The sequence below is a fragment of the Oryza brachyantha genome, chromosome 6 (genome assembly GCF_000231095.2).
Source record: "Oryza brachyantha chromosome 6, ObraRS2, whole genome shotgun sequence".
NCBI lineage: Eukaryota > Viridiplantae > Streptophyta > Magnoliopsida > Poales > Poaceae > Oryza > Oryza brachyantha.
Genome location: NC_023168.2, coordinates 838,804 through 859,381, shown reverse-complemented (window position 1 = coordinate 859,381; position 20,578 = coordinate 838,804). Strand labels below are relative to the sequence as shown.

General features: G+C 42.1%; 3 protein-coding genes across 4 annotated transcripts; 1 reads left to right on the top strand and 2 right to left on the bottom strand.

The window, feature by feature from the left end:
• Positions 1-740: 740 nt before the first annotated feature.
• Positions 741-6,263, bottom strand: LOC102712819 (oligopeptide transporter 7-like). Its single transcript, XM_006655674.3, has 7 exons — positions 6,109-6,263; positions 5,549-6,015; positions 4,689-4,786; positions 2,678-3,247; positions 2,343-2,598; positions 2,071-2,253; positions 741-1,954 (listed from the first exon to the last, which is right to left on the bottom strand). The coding sequence occupies exons 1-7, from the start codon at positions 6,242-6,244 to the stop codon at positions 1,334-1,336; spliced, it is 2,331 nt and encodes a 776-aa protein (XP_006655737.3). The 5' UTR covers positions 6,245-6,263; the 3' UTR covers positions 741-1,333.
• Positions 6,264-6,894: 631 nt separating this feature from the next.
• LOC121054655 (nuclear speckle RNA-binding protein A-like) lies at positions 6,895-10,408 on the bottom strand. The gene is made up of 7 exons (XM_040524780.1): positions 10,133-10,408; positions 9,351-9,475; positions 9,041-9,269; positions 8,855-8,916; positions 8,695-8,776; positions 7,547-7,676; positions 6,895-7,463 (listed from the first exon to the last, which is right to left on the bottom strand). Exons 1-6 carry the CDS (start codon positions 10,299-10,301, stop codon positions 7,564-7,566), a joined length of 780 nt encoding a protein of 259 aa, XP_040380714.1. The 5' UTR covers positions 10,302-10,408; the 3' UTR covers positions 6,895-7,463; positions 7,547-7,563.
• Positions 10,409-16,588: 6,180 nt separating this feature from the next.
• Positions 16,589-19,996, top strand: LOC102703130 (calcium-dependent protein kinase 17). Of its 2 annotated transcripts, none has more exons than XM_040524940.1 (4): positions 16,589-16,720; positions 17,177-17,901; positions 17,980-18,276; positions 19,157-19,996. In XM_040524940.1, the coding sequence occupies exons 2-4, from the start codon at positions 17,322-17,324 to the stop codon at positions 19,774-19,776; spliced, it is 1,497 nt and encodes a 498-aa protein (XP_040380874.1). In that variant the 5' UTR covers positions 16,589-16,720; positions 17,177-17,321; the 3' UTR covers positions 19,777-19,996. The 2 variants fall into 2 exon arrangements, with proteins under 2 accessions (XP_040380874.1, XP_015694199.1); XM_015838713.2 differs by having other exon boundaries at positions 17,171-17,901.
• The last annotated feature ends 582 nt before the right edge of the window (positions 19,997-20,578 follow it).

The following is a 20,578-nucleotide window of genomic DNA, read 5'->3' as shown; positions in this document are numbered from 1 at the left end:
TATCAGTGGATAGGTCTAGGGGTAGTAATAGATTCAACCATTTTATCTGCAGAATTTAAAGACCGGATTTAAAACGTGTTAAAAATAAATTTATATAGAGTTTTAAGCTATTTTTTTAAAAATTAAATAGGGTTGTGAAAGACAAAACATTCCCACCTATAGACATGGCCCTGCTCAATCAAGTAGGCCAATTCCAAGGCGCTATTGGGCATCATGAAATTCAACCTTCCGGCCCATCCACATTTTCTGCCCCGACTACGGCCGGCCCGGCCCATCCTACGGACACGCGCCAAGCCGAGAAGAGGCGTGCTTATTCGCAACCGCCGCGTCGCCTCGCCTCCGCCTTCCGCCGCCGCGGCGTGCCGTCGACCTTGTCGGTCCCGGCCGCGGCGCTGCGCTCCACCACCACTCTTATCCAAACCCAAGCCATTGGCCACGCCGCCTCCCGTCGCCAGTTCGCTGGTCCGCCCTTCTCGAAAGCACCCCCGCGCGGTGCTCCCTGCTGCCTCGCCTCGCCTCTCCCAGCTCCTGCGCCATGCCGCGCGCCTGCTCCTCAGCGACGCCCCTCCTCCCCCAGTCCCCATCGCCTCCGGCTCCGGCTCCATCCGCTGCCTTGTTCGCTCGGTCGTCGCTCCAGGTGCTCCTAAGTCATTACTGGTCGCGTACTAGCGTTGGTTACCGCTCTCATGGTGCTCGGCCAAATGCCTAACCGGCTGGGTGGCGCGGGTGATAGCGCCGGATGATGCCTTCACGTACTCCAAAATCTCCAATGCTCCACGGTGATTTCCTACTTATGTAATGCTGCTCAAGCTCTCAACCTCAAGTACGCCTATTGACGCAGGAGATGCAGCAAGTGGTAAGTACATTCTGTTAGAGATATGGAGTCCAATATAAACTCTAAAGATAAAGATAAAATCCTAGAGAAATACGATAGAATATTTATCTTGTACTCAAGTTTCTATCTCCTATTTACCCTATAAATATATCCATGAGAGTCAGTGTGATATACAACAGAATACAACAGATTACATGATTTCTTTACCATCAAATATTTTCCACACATTCGAGCGACAACTCCATGATTTTCCCATGCTAGTAATAATTTTGTTTCAAGATTCACATGTCCGTTGATACTATCCGGTTTTCCTGGTGAAAACTGTAAATAGTAGCCATACTTCACTACTGAAGCTGATGCAATCAGTCGTTTAAATGTTTCTCAGTAGTTGAAGATTACCACGCAATACCAAAACCTATATGCACCGTTCTTTGATCTTTGCATCTTCCTTAAGATGATTATTGTTGCCAGTGGTCCTGTGGATGAGAAGATTCTTGTTCATGCACTTGCCACTGGACATCCCTCTACAGTTACACCCTTTGCAGTGGGGCAAGAAGCTAATGGGCATCCATCTAAATCATTGCCCCACCACTTCAAGCTGATTTTCTCTAGTCCTAGGCATAAATAAAGCAAGACAGCCATGAATGCTAAACCAGCATCAAGGGCACCCGAAAGTAGATAGTTGTGTCTCTCCCACCAGTCGCGCCGGTACTTATAGACCACATAACCTGACAAAAACGCTACAAATATCCATGCCGTGTAGTTGACTGAGGTGGCAGGAGGCATCTGGCTGATTCCGGTAATCAGCACAGGCATGTTGACAAGTAGGATCCATTTCTGACCTGGAAATGCCTTGTGTGCGAACCAGACAAGGAGGGGAGCTATGGCACCCCCCAAGAAGAACCAGTTGATAGCAGAATAGGTGCCTAGATCACCAAATATTCTGCGTGGGCCGATAAGGCCCCATATGACTGATGCATCATAGAATAAATGATCATAAGGGCAGGTCCAAGGGCTGCCTGGAGGGAGGAGCTCGGTGTTGCATATATCAGGGATCGTATCCATGAGCCACCATGCTGTTCCAAGGTATACAAATGCTGCTATCAGAGTACCCACCACCTGCTATTTTTTGAAATACTTTTAGGGACATAACCAAACATTTAATACAACAAAAATCTGCTTATCCTCCTATTGTACAAACAATACCCATTATTCATGTGATTAGTGAAGCTGACCTGGGCCATAAACATAGTCCTTGGGGGAATCTTCATGTAGTGGCCCAGCTTAAAATCTTGCAGGAATGTTAGGGCTTGACGTGGGCCAATGTAGCCATATACCTTGAAGCACATATTTGCGACGGGTCTTCCAGTGTACAAGTACCCCATGATGTACTCCGTGATGATATTCAAGCCCGGAGTCTGTGACATATAGTAGAATATAAGCTGAAGTGCTGCTCTTGAATGTGTGCATTGTATGATGCATTTGCCTTCATACTTTTACTACATACCTGGTTTGTTGTTGCTGTGACAATTCCAATTGGAAGGGTGAAGAAAATTGCAAGGGCGCATGCAAGTAGTACCCCCCACCAGGGTAACTGCAATTGTTCTATGTAGTACTCACAAGTAAACATGGTGATTGCAACACTGGCTACAAGGATGCAGATGAACCACCATTCAGGAACCTGTTTGTACCTCTTCATAAGCTTTGTATGTATGTCCATCCTTTTGTCTTGAAAAGCTGATTTGCTTAGCTTCCAAATTTCACTGGATACAATTGCCATAGATTTAGCTGTAAATCTAGTTTTGCACATTGGACCTAGAGGGATTGAAGGGGGCGGGGTACCTTCCGTGGAAAAGAAGAACGTGGGCAATTGTTGCAGTAAGGCATGCAAAACCAAGACCATAGCTGATAGCAAAGAAGGTGCTGATGTATAGTGGTCCATTCTTCTCATAGGCTTTTGTGTCAAAATGAAACTGTGAGTCCATAATGGTAGAGATGTTGTACTTCTGTCCAGTCACTGTAAAAAGACCATCTGAAAAGATAGGGAAGTTCTGTGCCTTGTAGAGGTTAATCCAGTAGGCGATGGGTGTGATTATATATATGTAGATGAAGAAGCCAGCAGCAATGTTGGCAGTAGCAAACCATGGGCTAGCCAATGGGCTTCCAAGATATGATGAAATGGACGACCAGTCGAATCCAACTGCACCAATACCGAGGCCGTGGAGGCCTGATCCAAGCTGTTGTGCGATCACAGAGTTGGGAAAGATCCAACAGATCCAGGAGAGGGAACTGAGCATCTGGAATAGGTAGCCTGGAAAAATATAGTAGGCAAAACTGCACACGAATGCTACCAAGAAGAACTGGTTGCGCGTCATGCCACCTTTGCTCCTCTGTTTCTTTTCATGAAGTGCCCTGATGAACATATATAGCAAAAATCTGTTATTCACGTTTTATGCGGTTTAGAATCTTTGGACTGTTGAAGAAATTATTTTACTGCTAATTTAATGTGTGGATTTGCAAGTGTCTCCAGTATGGCTATGAACTCAGTTTTGAGATTGTCCCAGAAAGTTCTACATGAATTTATTCATTGCCAGAGAAGCACAGATTTTATGTATTATCATATACATGCCATCCCAACAAATGATTAAAATTTTCAGGCAAATTGTGTCCATGTTTTACTGTGCTATTTTCTGCTAAATCATTGAATATTCTGAGGAGGTTAATATCTTGTTTTAAACATCTCTTTAGGTTTACTCATTACTCAATTTAATCTTGATGCTATATTAAGTTTAGCGGCTTCATTTTATGTTTCTTGTGGTTGTATCTGAGCTCGTATCCTTAAAAGAGAAGAAAAATCTTGAATGTTTTACTCCGGATATCACTGTCATGTACAGAATTCTGGTTTGCTGTGTGCACTTGCGCAGTTGAGTGTCCTGGTTGCCTGAATCCACTACGAATTGCTGCACAAAATTCAGACAAGCATAATGATGTGTATTTTATCACAGAACTGATCCGTAAGTGATTTCTGTCCACTATGCATTATGCCAAACATCAACTCTCTTGATAATCCATATTGTGCCAATACATCTCTAACTTATAACGAATGAAAATGACACAACCATGATGTGGAGCAGATAAAAGTAATTTGTTTATATAATTGCTGATTAGTAGTGCCATGGTATTCAGTATTGCTCGTACAACCTACGATTTGAAAAACACCAGGTCAAAAACTCATTTTGCTGTCGTTCAAACAACCTGTTTTTCCATTGACGTTGGTTTTGGGATTCGAGAAGGTGATCGATTGTTTGTCTTTTGGTAGTCTAAAACTTACCTGTACCTTATTAATGCATCAATTGCAAGCAATAGGTTACATCCATCACACTCACGCGACGAAAATAATATGCATATTACTGGTGGAAAGATTATTTAAGTAGCAATTCAACGCTCTTAGGGGTTTTTTAAATGGGCTAAACTTTTTAGCCCCATATCACATCGGATATTTTGACACGACTAATAAAAAACTAATTTCATAAATGAGAGCTAATCCGCGAGACGAATTTTTTAAGCCTAATTAATCCATAATTAACAAATATTTACTGTAGTATCACATAGGCTAATCATGGATTAATTAGCCTTTTAGATTCGTCTCACAGATTAGTCCAAGATTATACATGAGTTTTTTTTATAGACCATGTTTACTATTTATAATAAGTATCAAACATCCTATGTTACTAGGAGCAGCCCCTAGAAACAAACACCTTCCTTACCCATCAAATATAAGCTACCATATCTGAATAATCAGATTTATATTCCATGTGGGGATTTACTTATTGTGGATCGATCACGTAGGTACCTGAAGAGGGAGACCTGCACGAGGTTGGAGGGCCACCACATCGCCGCCGGCTCCACCAGATACCGCCGGAATATTCCCGCCCACCCGAATCCCAGCACCTAAATGATGGAGCTCAAGTTCAGATGCACCTTGTACTGTTACTCAGCCCTCTTTAGTTCTGAACATTTTTTTTCAAAAACATCACATCAAATCTTTGGACATTTAAATAAAATATTAAATATATATAAACATTAAAACTAATTACGCAATTATGGAGGAAATCGTGAGACAAATCTTTTAAGACTAATTACTACATGATTAATCATAAGTACTACAGTAACCAATATGCTAATGATGGATTAATTAGACTCAAAAAATTCGTCTCGCGGTTTCTAGACGGTATATGAAATTTCTTTTGGAATTAGACTACGTTTAATACTTTAAATGTATGACCGCACATATTGATGTGATCTCTCTCCCAAAACATTTTCCCATCTAAAGCGCCTTTTAGATTGAAAAAAAATTTGGGAGATGTGTTACGTCAAATATTTGACCGGATGTCGGAAGGGGTTTTCGGACACGAATAAGAAAACAAATTTCACGACTAGCTTGGAAACCGCGAGACAAATTTTTTTAGCCTAATTAATCCATCATTAGCACATGTTGGTTATTGTAGTACTTATGACTAATCATGAACTAATTTGGCCTAAAAGATTCGTCTCAAGATTTCTTCCGTAACTGTGCAATTAGTTTTTAGTTAATCTATATTTAATACTTTATTTAGACGTCTAAAGATTCGATGCGATGTTTTTGGAAAAAATATTTTGGAAACTAAATAAGGCCTAAACGGCGCCTCAAGCTCATATGTGTCAGTCCTCTACCTGGCTGGTGAGGACGACGAGGAGGGAGACGAAGAAGGAGATGCGCTTGCCGTAGAACACTCGGACGGCGGTGATGACGTTAATGGCGAAGACGGAGCCAGCGCCGGCGTTGGCGAAGATGGTGATGAGGACGTGCTCCTTGACGTTGAAGGGGCCCGGGTTGAGGGTGAATTCCCACGGCCGGCCACGGAAGAAGGCCCGCTCCGGCAGCACGGCAGCCATGAGGCGGCCGAGCGGCACGACGGCGATCTGCGCCGAGATGGCCGTGACGGTGAGCGGCTCCTTGCGGTACCAGAAGAAGGTGTTGAGGAAGGACAGCACGACGCAGGACGCCGTCCCCAGCACCCACGTCCGGGCCGTCAGCACCGGCGCCGACGGCTCGTCCCCCACCGGCACCGTCAGCGCCACCTGCTCCACCGGCGAGTTCTCCCCCTCCTCCACTTCCTCCGGCCCCGTCGACGGTCGCACTGCACGAGGAAGAGTTCATCAATCACAGACAGTCAATTGCTTCCATTGCTTCTTCCAAGGCAAGAAAAGAACTGGAGACGACGAGGCTTTACACAGTGGAGAGGCGAGTGTTTGGCTGTCGTGCACCTCCTCTTCGTCTCCATGGCCTTGCTCTTCTTCTACTTCTTGGTGGAGGGAGGACGCCATGGACGGATGATGCGAGGAGTTGGGAGCTGTGCCAGTGCGCATAGAAGTTTTTGTCGCTGTCAGCAAATCTTGCCCATGAAAGTGGTAGCCTGTGGACAGTGATTTATTGCGCAAAAGTCTGTATATGCAAAATTTTGGTCCAGTCCAATAATCCATGGCCCTGGATGCTCAACCACGAGCCACGCCTGTGATCCGGAGTATTTTGTTCTAAATCTTTATAATTTAATATTTTTTTAAAATTTATAAAATATTTATTTGTAATTTGGATCCCAGGTCTCGGGCTTGAGCCCAAGCTACCCTAGACCAGGATCCGCTCTGCCTGGATGGCTAGATGTTAATGTTACTACTCCGGACCTGTAGGCATCATCGTTAGTGAGAAAATTGAAAGACAGGTACCTACTACTCTCTACTTTCTTAAATATTCAACGCCGTTGATATTTTTATACATATTTGACTATTTATCTTATTCAATAAATTTATATAATTATTAATTATTTTATATTATTTTATTTATTGTTTAATATACTTTTGTGCATATACATATAGCTTTACAAGTTTTTTATCATCCTTAAAAATTACCTCAAGATACCAAAAATTTTAGGGTTAATATGAGAGCCTATCCCAAATGTATGTATACTATATAACAAACTCTAAATACGATCTGGTTAACATGAGAGCCTGCTCATCCTCAAAACATCCATTCCAATTAATGTATAGGTATAGATACATTCATGAAAAGATATTAAACTTCCTGTTCCAGTGGAGTCAAAATTTTCTTCAGCTTTCCCTTCTCTCGAGTGGAGACCTTGGCATCTTGGTAGGATTACAAATAGAAAAACTTGTACGCATGTCATCCCAACGTGTGCAAATCGGAGAGCAGCTAAACCTACCATAAAAAAAAAAAAACAGTTGCACTAGTTTTGCATGATTACATATATCACGCGAAGGGAGGAAGTGCTCATTTAACCAAACGGATGAAATCATTCTCCCAACATGTATTAATCGGCAAAACTGTCTCGAGATATAATTCAGTATATATCCAAATATAACAGGCATAGGCATCACATCTGCACGATGCCACAATTGTTTTCAGCTTTCATGTTTAACTATTCCATCGAGTCAGAAAACATCTCACAAAGCCAAGGCACCAAAGTTGGACCTTGGAATAACAGAAGGCTACCAGTCCTATCACTACGGAGGAACATATCTAGAGCAACAAACAACTATCATCATTTCACTTGACCATTCCATGCGATCATGCCTACAAGGTGAGATAAAACAATTAAGTAATATTATCAAAACCCAAGAATTTGTGTGGTCAAGCGAGCAGATTTGTCGAATCACCTGGCAGCAGGACCAACTTAACGCCTAACACGACCACCACCAGGCCCTGAACCCCCTCTGGGACCAGTAAAACGAGCATACTGGAGCCTTAAATGAGGGGAATTGCGATCATGCTCATCAAATTTGTAGCCTGCAAAATTAAGTGAGAATGCTCATGATTTCTAACATATAGAGTTATAGAAAATAAGCAAATAAACAAATGGTTCAATGACTACCATGCAATTTCTCTCTAAAAAACATTACAGATTACTCGTTGCAGCAGACATTTTCAAACATGACCTTGAAACGTTTTACATGGACACTGACAGGACTACTTTGATTGTGCTACAGAAACGAGGTAATATATGTCTGATGTGGTCGTGGAAACAATTATTCCTTCTTACAAGATCTAAAAGCTGCTAATCACCCTACCTATCTAGGAATCATAAACAAGCATCATCAGTGGATCATAACCATAACTGGGAAGAATATAGCTAGCTAACATTGTTGTCAAGTGAAGGAAAAAAATACTATTCCAGAAGCACTGGTGAAACACAATCTAGTCATAAAGGTGGTAATACTCATGCCATTTTCTGCTTGAGTGTTTCGACAGGCCTAGTACCTAGGCAACAAAATAACATTTAGGGGAGCATTATAGTGAGAGTATCACCTATCACCTGTGAGTCAGTGACTGCTTGAGTGACAATGTTAAGCAAAATGTTCAGGTGATAAATTAGCACAGACAAGATTCTGATAGCCCATTTTCAGATGGTTGGTCAATAAAGGATACCTACTTCAAGCAAATGAATTCTATTCAATTTCAACCAAAATGAAATTGTCAGTGTCGGTTTTTAGCTAAATACTCCAAACCCACCAAGTATCACAATCACCTATACAGGTCTTGATAAACAGATATCCAGACTATTTTTTTATCTTGAGATTACTAAAAACAAGGAAAAAAATATACACTAGTTGACTAATCACTAAAAATCTACAATACAATCTATCTTGACTCATGAGACACTCATGGGAAATGGATCTACAGTTTCACATTGTGTATCCACAGCTGTCAGCTTTAATCGGGCATAACAAAGACAAAATAAGTTCAAGATCAAGATCAAAGGTGATAAAATGGATTGGTGTCAACAAACTACAGTTCAGTGATTCACCTTGCAAGGCATCCATAGCAATAGCAGCTTGAGTAGCAGTTTCAAAATCAACAAAACATAGCAGAACTGGATCCCCACCAGGCTGTTAGCAGCAAAGCAGTTAGAAGGATGAATAAAAATTAAACAATCCAGGCTTGACAGCAGCAAAAAGTTCACTTACATGTCTTGCTTCTTTGTTTACAAGTCTCACCTCACGAAAACCAACAAATGGTCGGAAGATATCTTGGGGGAGGTGAAGGACCAACAGCTAATTATAGATGGAGGCATATTATGAATCATTACACCCACAGTTTATGCAAATGAAGGCTTGAAGATTGATAGATAAAGGCATAGGATTTAAGGATACGAGAAACTTCTCGACGTGCACAATCAGTAGGAATTCCTTCAATGAATAATGTATTTGAGGCATCTGGTGGAAGGGCAGGCTCTGGCATCCCACCACCAAAACCAATATTTCTTCCATCCATGTTCCCACCAGCCATTATTGGACGATCCTCAATTGGGTAGCCAGCATTGCCACCTGCAGCAGGCCTTATAGATTCAGCAGCAGGTCCAGCGCCATAGGATTGAATTTGCTGAAGCAAAAAAGAAGAAAAAAGTCAGCTGACAATGTGTTTAAGAAAATGAATATGCAAAAGAACAATATTTGTCGATACCCCAGTACGTAGAAAGCGTTCGTACGAATCGTTAAGAGCTGCAGTATCTCTGGCAGGACGATACTCTGCCCTTTCTTCATCTCGAGAGTAATAACCAGACATTTCAGGAGCACCACCAGGTACATCTACGAAAGGGAAAATAAGGGCCTCAGTCCTCAAGACATTACTGCATCTTAAATTGTTTGACAAACTACTGCCTCTGTCCCGCAATATAGGGGATTTTGGCTATGCACCTTGAAAGTGGCATGGCAAAAACCACTTATATTATGCGAGAGAGGTAGTGCTTAATTACATGTGAGTCTAATGTTATAGGGCAAGCAGAACTGTTGATAGGTGTCTTCCTAAATTGAAAACACACACGCAAAATCCTGGCCTGACCTCAGAGTGACAGCACAATCAAACTGAGAGACAGTGCAATTTTGTATGGACAGCTTCAATGGTAGCGATTTCGTGCCGTTTAAGACCTAAAACATCATGTTTCCACTTGAGCGCTCGAACAAATGACACCGCTTGTCTGCGTCGCCGGCAGATCACTACTACTACATGGTACAGAAGAATAGCAAGCACGAAATGCATGACATCCTCACGCGATCTCAGCTTTCGCCCGGTCCAGAATGAAGAGGGACACGGAGCATTGCAACCGCGCGCTCTAAAACCCTAAACAGCCGCGCCCGCTTCAGCTGCGGCGGCACGGGCACGGAGTCGCGGATCGAACCAGAGCGAGCTGCCACGAGGAGGAAGTGAAGAAATCGAGAAAACTGGAGTGGTGGGGCGAGGCAGACCGGAGAAGTCGGCGGGGCGGGGCCGCTTGAGTGGCTGCCCGGCGGCGGCGGCAACCTGAGGTGCCGCCGCGGGGGGCGGCATCCCGGCGGCGGAGGGAGGCAGCTGCAGCTGCTGCTGCTGCTGGCGCGCGTCGGCGGCAGCGGCGTACCTCCAGTACGCGTCGGCCATGGCGACCCGTGGGCCTCTCCCTCTAGAAGCTTCTGGATTCGCCTCGAGGGGACAGAGAGAGAGGTGGCGGAGTGAGAAGGAAGGGAGGGAATGACGTGTTGTTTGAGAAAAGCCAAAGTGATCCCTTTTCCACCCATCTTTTGGCTTATAACACTGGATTTAAATTTTAAACTTTAAGTTTAATTTTAGATTTAATTTTAATATTTGTTTATCGAAGCTTCTTTTTAACTTTAGCTATAGATCAAAATGAACACCTACATAAAAGTTTTATGCATATACTATATATTTTGTTTACAGATGTAACGTTTATTTTTTTTACAGCCTAAAAGTTCGAGTGTTTCACTGCGCTTTTTGGGAGAAGAAAGCAAAATGTATATTTATAAATAAAAAATATTTTGTAAATAAACTGTTTATATATGTGTTTTTAGTTATATAAAAACAAATGATAAAACTAAAACCTAAAATTAATTTCAAATTTAAATTGAATTTTAAATATTGACTATAATAAATATAAATACAAGGAAAAGGGTAGGATAAGACCCTGTTTAGTTCACAAAAAGTTTTCCTAAAAACATCGCATCGAATATTTATAATCTAAATAAAACATTAAATATAGATAAAAAAACTAATTGCACAGCGAAATCTCGAGACGAATCAGTTGAGCCTAATTAGTCCATGATTAGCCATAAGTACTGTATTAACTCATATGTGCTAATGATGGATTAATTAGGTTCAAAAGATTCGTCTCGCGGTTTCTAGGCTAGCCGTGAAATTCGTTTTTTCATTTGTGTCTAAAACATCCGATCAAACGTGCGACGTGACACTTCTTTTAAAAAAAAATTTGTCATTTAAACGAGGCCTTAAAAGGTAGAAGGGAATCTTATGCGCTCTTCGGACGGTTGGATCACACCGTCCATGCATGAACGGTCCAGATTGCACGAACCAAACTCCAAATTAGTACTAATTCTATGAATTTCGCGCGAGTTTCACCTATTTTTGATGAAGTTTCATCTCCCTTCGCTCGAAGGTGATTCCCGTTTCCAAAATCTTCGTGCTCTGCCGGTGTATTCTTTTTACACGGATGTTTCCTCAATTTTTATGTGCTGCTCAGTTTTTACCCATACAATTTTATACAAAAGTTTATCGACTGTAAAATAGATTTTTTTTAATTTTATAGCAAGCTAATTTCTTTATTTGTATTATTTAAATATGTAAAAAATGGGGAAAATCTCTCGTCTTCGTCCATATGAAAGAACGAATCCTTGAAAAGAGAGGGAGAGAATTCAGCCCATGACGGAGTAACATACAGGCACAGGCAAAGAAGCGTATATCTTGGGCTGCACGTTTGAACTCCAGATGGGCCGAGCTGTCCACCAAACCAGACAGAGAGAGGGAGCAAAGCCGACAGAATTCATTGCCCTATCTGGTTGATGACATGGGCATGACGTAGCACAGAAGATAAACTTCAAATTGTGGCAAAAAAAAAAAAGAGAGAGAGACGAAGACGACGATGATGATGAGAGATCGAGAAAGCAAGGTGAGATGCAGTAGGTCAACGGCCCAAATGTCGAAGCCAATGGAACCCATTCCCCACAACTGTGCTTCAACTAATCCTGCCCATTAATCTCGTTCACCATTTATAGCAAGTATAATAGTAAGATGTAAGTTAGCTAAATGCTGAGGCGGAGAAGAGGGAGAACAAACGGGTCGTAAGGTTACAACTGACTCAAAAACAAAATCACCTTATAATTTTGTAAGAGAGATAAGTGAGTAATATATTAATAATGAAGAACTAACGTCACAAAGATTCTTACAACGTATTATTAGTGTTACTTTTAATCACCTTCATTACCATCTATCTAATCATCACATCACGTGGCCAGCCAAAGCCGACGGCCGTGATCGCCTGCGTCTCCCCACCGTTGGCACCCAACCAGAGCTCTGACATGTGGGGCCCACTGGCAGTAGGCATGGACAGCTCAGTGCCAGGTGGCGGCCTGTGAGGGGTCAGCGTACGGGTACTTGTGAGCTGTCGTCTACTACCAAACAGGAAATGCTTTTTTTTTTTTTGAGTACAAGCCTACTACTGTTTGGTAGAGCATTGCATTCATCGTACCAAGCCAGCCTAGTGTTTGCAATTGCCAAAGTAAAACCTAGGACAAGCTTGGCATTGATGTTGTACCAAATGTTACATTGCATTGCATCTTAGGCTCCGTCCGTTTTATAGGAAGATGTTGGATTTTTTAATTTGTGTTAGAGCTATTTATTTTGTTTTTTAATAGATGATGTTATTGATTTTTCAAGTATATGTTTCACCGTTGGTTTACTGATTTTTTATAATAAGATGGATAGTAATGTAGGTTCAAAAGTCAACAACATCACGACTAAATTTACTATTATAAAGTGAAAATCTTGGTTTAGAGAGGTCATATGAGAAATTCTAGCATATAAACATTTTTGTTTGCGACACACGCTGGAGATAAATAAAAACATGCTCATTTAACATTTCGAAAAAACGGTCATTTAGAAGTTTGAAAAGCGTGACCACGATAATCCACATTCAATAAAGACTAATGAATACTGCCTTACTATCAATCAATAACCGATGGCTCATATGTTAAACCTTTTTGGTCTTTATCCTTTTTCTTACACCATATGTATTAGTAGTTGAGTTGTGAAATTTCTAGGCAAAAAAATTATAAGAAGATAGCAGTCACATTGAATACACCCTCTTCAACCCAAATGTCATGAATTAGAAAATGTTTTACCCGCTTAAATAAATTATCTGTGAAATAACAAGAGGTAGGTACCTATTACGGATGACGTAGCTTAGCAAAAAGGCATAACCACATAAGTATTCATGGGACCAACCTAGCATTTACCTAAGCAATTTTTAAGGACAAGAGTTAGCATTTATGGTAGTCCCATATGTACCATACGGTATATTTCATCTTGTAATGATCACACCGTGGTTTATGAGAGCTAAACTTTTTGGGTTTTATGCTTCTGTCGTACCTAATGGTTTGAATTATGGTAATTTTAGGCAAGTAATTTCTAACAACATAACATCAATAATTTAACTCAATACATCTTTGATAGAATATTATTAATGAGAAAACAAATCACTCGCACAAATATATCGTCCATAAGACTTAACGGATGGAGTAGCTTAGCAACCCCACACGGAATAGCATATTTTGTCGTGCACACGGAAAGCCACCTTGATTTGGCGCAACAAAGAATCCAGGCTAACCTTTTTGGCAAAGCTGGTGTGGCAACCTGCTCGTGGGGGAAGCTTCGGCTAGTGGCTCACCTAGTGCAAGTGCATTGCAATTTACAACCACAATGGCCATACATACAATTCCAGGGTCCAGATTCCCTGCATTGCATTTGCCCGGTATTTAATTTTTTACGTACTCATTTTTTCGTTTATGTTTATACTTATAAATCAAAATTTGAACTTTTAACTTTAGAGTTTTTAGGAGTTTTCAACAGAAGTTTATTTTTTAGTATGTGCTTTCAGATCATTAAAAATACATATATGAAAATTTTATTCATAAATTATTTTTCGTTTGTAAATATACCGTTTGACTTTTTCCATGATCACGATGGATAATGGTTTTTTTAAGAGAGTGATAATGATGGTGTTGCTCCACTTTGGACCCGGACCAACACCAACGCCCAGGATCTTAGAGACACCATCATCTTGTAGCCCACCAAACCAAAATTGTTCTCCATGTACATCATTGTTTACAAAACACTGGTGTAACATTGAAACTTTTTGTGTGCATGATATTCTTCTTTTCTAGTGTGACTATACATTTAGTTTCTTTTTATGAATAAGACCTAGTGTTGTCGCTATCATTCATCTGTTTCATATATGTTCTCTTGTTGCTTGTATTAGTAGCCATATTGTGGACTTACTTTGACTAATGACTTATGTACATCCATAAACAACGACACATTTCCAAATTCCAAAATTATACCTTCCAAGAGATAATTGTTCTATTAACCACCGTCGATATCAGCATTTGCAGATTCACATCAAATGCATTTTTTTTTGGCTACAAGTCTATCCCTAGATCTTAGTCGTTGGTACGGTGGAGCGTGAGTTAAGAGTGCTTGCTACGTACTACATAAAATCTATATCTACCATTTAAAAACCGATCATAAACACCCTAGATTCAATATGACAAGGAAGATATATAGAAGCCGGGTAGTCTTTGTTTTTTTATTAAGATTTATTTGAAATTAGTCTACCTTGATTGATTATATTTACTTTATCAATTGAGGCTATTTTTTGTTAGTAAGTAGAGTCAAGCTAGACTATAAACAACTTCCATTCAAAATGAATAATTTTAACTAAAAAGAAAAGAAAATGAGACCAGTCGATGAAACAATTTTGAACCAATTAAGCTAGCTAATTAAACGAGCTACTTTTTTTTTCATTCCCACCACACCTAGCTATATAATTCAGTATTGCTTCTACCTCTGGAATGACCACACATTCCATAATCTCATGTGGCCGGCGAACATTCAGCAATATCATGTGCATTTTGCATCTCTTTCGCCCTCCTCTCGCTTTCCCACCTTCGGTACGTACGTACCAGCTGCTGACCACACACATTCAACCTTATATTTTCGTCTCTACTTATATTTATAAAACAAAATTTAAATTTTTAATCTTAAATTTAAAGTAGATTTTGGGAGTTTTTTCATTATATTTTATTTTTTGGCTTTAGCTTTTAAATAGTTAAGAAACATATATAAATTTTTTATTCATAATTTATTTTTTATTTACAAATATGTCGTTTTACCTTTTCGCTATATAAATATAAGCCAAACAATCACCCATTGCGTTATGACGTATGTTATTACAAATTATTTTGTATGTAATATTTTTATATACATGCTCTTAGTTATCTAAAAACAAAAGTTAAAAAATAAAATGTGATTAAAAATCCATAAAATTAACTCTAAATTTAAGTTTAAAAATTAAATTTTGAATATTAAGCTCGGGAATAAGCGAAAAGATAGAAGGAGAAAGAACGAGGACAAAAAATAATGCAAGTATCATTTGCTTGATCAACAACAATTTGTAGTCCCCACTATAGGCACAACTTGTAGTGCTCCTTAGACCAATCCAGCAAAGACGGCATGCAACCATCACCCACATTAACTAAACAACAAATTTTGATGAGATTGGGCCCTCTTTTCTTTACTTTCTTTCTGGCTTTCCTTTGTTTCCTGTCTTGCTTTACATTTGCAGTTTTTCGGGACTCCTTTCTGTGACATAACTGTGTCGACACACGACAAAACAGAAGGAATTTGAAGAAACAAAAAGGTAATTTTTCAAACACATGCTCACTCCATCCCTCTCTTTCGTGTTTTTGATCTGTAAAAGATTTATTCATGAACCAATGTACTTTATAGCTTTATATACTTACGTGCAGATTCATTATTATTTATATGAAATTAGGAAATCTAAAATACTTTACTATAAACTAAATCGGAGGTAATAACTATTTATACAATACCATCTTGAGGGATCATCTTTACTTTCGCGTGATATATCTTGAGTGTATCTCAAACTACCAGGTCAAATTGCACACCATTTTCTTCGGTCTTAAACAACACTGGGTGGTTTTTTGGTTTATTAAAAAAATCAAGCGGTATATTTGGAAATAAAAGTCAAGGTTAGAAAATAAACTAGGATAAAAAAACCCTAAATTTTACTCTAAATTTAAGATTAAAATTAAAATTTTATCTTATAAACATAAGGACAAGAGAAAAATAAAGATGACTGTACTGTCTTACTACAAATGGGCTACCAATACAGTCGCATAAAAAAAAAATTCAAAGAAGTACGTACAGACTGCATCTGTATAAGTGACTAACGGTCTGAACCACAAAAACCAAATCCCAAAACGCATACTTTGTACTTTGAAAAAAGACAAGACCTTGCCCCGACTTGCTACACCTAATTCATACCAACCAACCACACCACACCACACTAAAAAAATTCAAAGTCCCTAACTAACCAGTCTAGAAAAAAATAGAAATTTTCTAGAGTCAATAACAAATACTAGTAGCAGTAAATAAAAAACAAACAAGAGCAACAAGTCTCTAAGGTAAACTCCAAAGCCAAAACCTAGAGTAATTTATAACAAAAACCTAGGGTTATGAATTTAGAACAAAAACCTAGATTAATGGTGATTTGGGAGTGATTAATTTAATGGCCTTGTTATTGGATGCTCCTCTCTTTCTACTACTCCACCTATCAAAAGCAACGGACACAGCAGAAGAATACCGTGACCTCTCCCTCTCTCTCTCTCCCTACGCACGCGGCCGAATGCCTCCAGCTGGCGGAGCCTGACCTCGCCGCCGGCGACGAGCCTCGGCCGCCAGAGCAGCCGCGGGTAAGTCACAAGCCTCTCCGTGCTGCGTCCGGGGTTAGATACGGCGTTCTGTCGGGGCGGTTTCGGCGGCTATATCGAGCGAGGGGGGGTGCTCGATCTGCGCCGTGGCCTCGGGGTTGGGTTGAGCTCGGCGGCGGTTTGCTCCGGGGAGCTCGACGGAGGAGAATTCGGCCTCTCCGGTGCGGCGTCTGCGTGGGGTCTTTTTTTTTTCCCGTGGTTTCTCATGTTCTTCCCTGGTGGGAATTTTGAATTTCGCTGCGCGTTTTAGGAGAGGCGGCGGCGGCGGCGGGCTTCCGGTCTCCTGAATCCGCGTCGGTTATTGCGTTTTTGGTTTTTGGAAAGAATTTTTTTGGGTTGGTGAGGGGTTTGTATGGTAAAGCCGCGATTTTGGGGGTTTCGATCGAGAGCTCAAAGGCTGGATTTTGTGGTCGTGTTGTGTGTTCGTCCCAGATTCAGTTGCCGAGCGGCGGAGCGGGTGGCTACCTACCATGGAGGAGCTGCACTGAGGCGAGGTCTGGGAAGCCGTGATTCGCCGGAGCCGGTGGAGATTTAGCGGAGGGAGGGAGCTGCCGGGGTTTCCACCGTGTGGGACCTCCGGGCGATGGCCGCCGTTGGCGGCGGCGGCGTCGGCGACGCCAAGTACAACTCGTACAAGGCGCCGGGCCTTCGCGGCGCCATCCTGGAGGCGGCGCACGTCTCGTGCCTCGAGGACCGCTACGCGCTGGGGCCCCAGCTCGGCTGGGGGCAGTTCGGCGTCATCCGGTCGTGCTCCGACATGGTCACCGGCGAGGCGCTCGCCTGCAAATCCATCGCCAAGGACCGCCTGGTGTCCCCCGACGACGTGCGGGGCGTCAAGCTCGAGATCGAGGTCATGGCGCGGCTGTCGGGCCACCCCAACGTCGTCGACCTCAAGGCCGTCTACGAGGACGAGGCGTCCGTGCACCTCGTCATGGAGCTCTGCGCCGGCGGGGAGCTCTTCCACCGCCTCGAGGAGCGCGGCTGCTTCTCGGAGCACGAGGCCGCCGTGCTGTTCCGCTACCTCATGGAGGTCGTGGCGCATTGCCACAGCAAGGGGATCGTGCACCGCGACCTCAAGCCCGAGAACATCCTCCTCGTCAGCAAGTCGCCGTCTTCCCCGATCAAGCTCGCCGATTTCGGTCTCGCCACCTACATCCAGCCCGGTATAACCTCCAATTCCGATCAATTCTTTCGTCAAGATTTTGCTGTCCGGAAGCTGAATCCGGCTTCGGTTTTGTCAGGTCGAAGCTTGAGTGGCATGGTGGGGAGCCCATTCTACATTGCGCCGGAGGTGCTCGCCGGTGGGTACAACGAGGCTGCCGATGTGTGGAGCGCCGGCGTCATCCTCTACATCCTCCTGAGCGGCATCCCGCCATTTTGGGGGAAGACCAAATCGAAGATCTTCGAGTGCATCAGGTCGACAGAGCTGCGGTTTCCTTCCGATCCATGGGACAAGGTCTCTGATTCAGCCAAGGAGCTAGTAACCGAGATGCTGCGGCGGGATCCTCGGCACAGGCTCACAGCCATGCAGGTCCTAGGTGAGACATGGCTTCATTCTCCTTATCAGTCACATACTCTGAAATTTATGTCATTTTTTTCTACGTCTCTAGCATTATATTGAAAATTTGTCACCGACTATAAATAAAATACCCGATGCAACTGAGATCAATCAAAATTTTCCTGATGAGTTTAGCTTTGCTTACTTTACGAATTGAATAGATTAATAAAACTTCGCCGCTAAGTACCAAGCTAGTGCCATCTCAAGGTGGTAGTCTAATGGTATTCCCAATTTAAACTTGCACGGCTGATGAGAAAAACTGGGTTGCATCACAGTTTGTGGTAGATCCACTGTGGTACAGAGCTGTACTCAGTTTGCAAAAACATCACGTCGGATTTATGATCATATATTTAAAGTATTAAACATAGTCTAATTATAAAACAAATTTTAGATTCCGCCTGAAAACCGCGAGACGAATCTTTTGAGTCTAATTAATCCGTTATTAGGACATGTTAGTTACTGTAGCACTTATGACTAATCATGTACTAATTAGGCTCAAAAGATCCGTCTCATGATTTCTCCCATAACTGTGTAATTGGTTTTAATATTCATCTATATTTAATACTTTATCTAAGTATCCAAAAATTCGATGTGATGTCTTTGAAAAAAGTTCTGAGAACTAAACATGGCCAAAGTTTATAAATTCTGTTGGCACTTCATCATCTTTTGTCTATTATATATGTCTGTTCCTTTAGTTTTGCTGATTCATTCTCCCATCCTTAGTGGAATCTTTGTTTGGCTGTCATTGCATCATTCCCGGACCTTGCTGTACAAATCAGCTGCTAATGATTCCATTCCCCTATTTTCTGCGATATGCACACCATGTGGAGTTATCTGAACAAGTGTCGTGTGTTCTACAGAGCATCCCTGGATACAAGAACACGCTGACCAATCTCAAGATTCATGTGGCCACTGCCATGAGATCAATCTCAGAGGAGAAGACCATGGCTCCTGCTCATTGTCGACGCCGCCGGTGGCATCGTGCAGCCGCGACGTGAGCTTCAATGCCGGCGGCCCGGTCGCCTGCCAGAGCATGTCCGAAGAAGCGTGCTCCCCCACGTTCGCCTGCAGATCCTCGTTCTCGGCGTTCGTTGCCGAGAATGCATCATCGTGCGGGCTCGCGGGGTTCTCCTTCGGCGGCGGCGGCGACGACGACATGTTCCAGTCGCCGGTCGCGTCAATGCCGAGCTTCTCCTTCTTCTCCGGTGAGCCTGACCCGTCTGCCTCGTCGGCACCGTCAGGTGACGCCTTGGGCGGCGAGAAATCTCATTGCCAAGCGGTGGTCGCCCTCGTCTCATCCTCAGCTCCGAGGACGGCAAGGGCGAACCCGGCGCGCATCAACAGCCGGAGGAACCACACCATTGGCGCTGGCGAGCGCGAGCACCTGGACGTGGCCGTCGCCGCCGAGTCGGTCATCCGGTGGGCGTCCTGCACCAACCTGTCGACGACGCACTCGCTCCGAGCCTCGCTGGTGTGCTAGCCATTTTGCTTGCTTCTCCGGCAAGCCCTGTGAGAGTGTTGCTGTGGTCTCTTTCCTTTTGCTTCGCACCGCGACGCGATGCGAGCTGGAAGAGACAGAGAGAGATGAGTGATGAGTTGATGACTGATGAGATGAGAGTGTCAATGGTAGAATGTAACATGGATCTGATCATATATATTGTTATAGTAGATTAAAATACCGAGTAGTGTGCTTGACTTTACCGTGTGTTGAATGAATCTTTTTGTCTCTTCTGTTGCAACTCAGTGCCATGGTTGTCAAGGGGGTGTTTGGATCTCTCTTTTTTTTTAAAGTCCTGTCACATTGAATATTTTCACACTCATGTTAAGTATTATATAGCCTATTAATAAAACTCATCTCAGGACTACTTCTCGAGATGAATCTATTGAGCCTAATTAGTCTATGATTAGCAAATGTGATGCTACAGAAACATTTGCTAATCATGAATTAATTAGGCTTAAAAATTGTCTATTGAAATAGACTTTATTTATGCAATTAGTTTTGTTATCAGTTTATATTTAATACTTTTAAATTAACGTCGAAATATTCGATGTGACAAGTGAAAAAAAAGTCACTGGATCCAAACAACCTCTTACTCATCAATTTTACCATCAGTGCCTGGGCGGCCGGGCATGCACAATGTAGAAAAATGCTACTCCCTCGTTCCTGAATGTTTGATGCCGTTTACTTATTTTATACATATTTGATCATTCGTCTTATTTAAAAAATTTATATAATTATTAATTATTTTTATATCATTTCATTTATTGTTAAATATACTTTT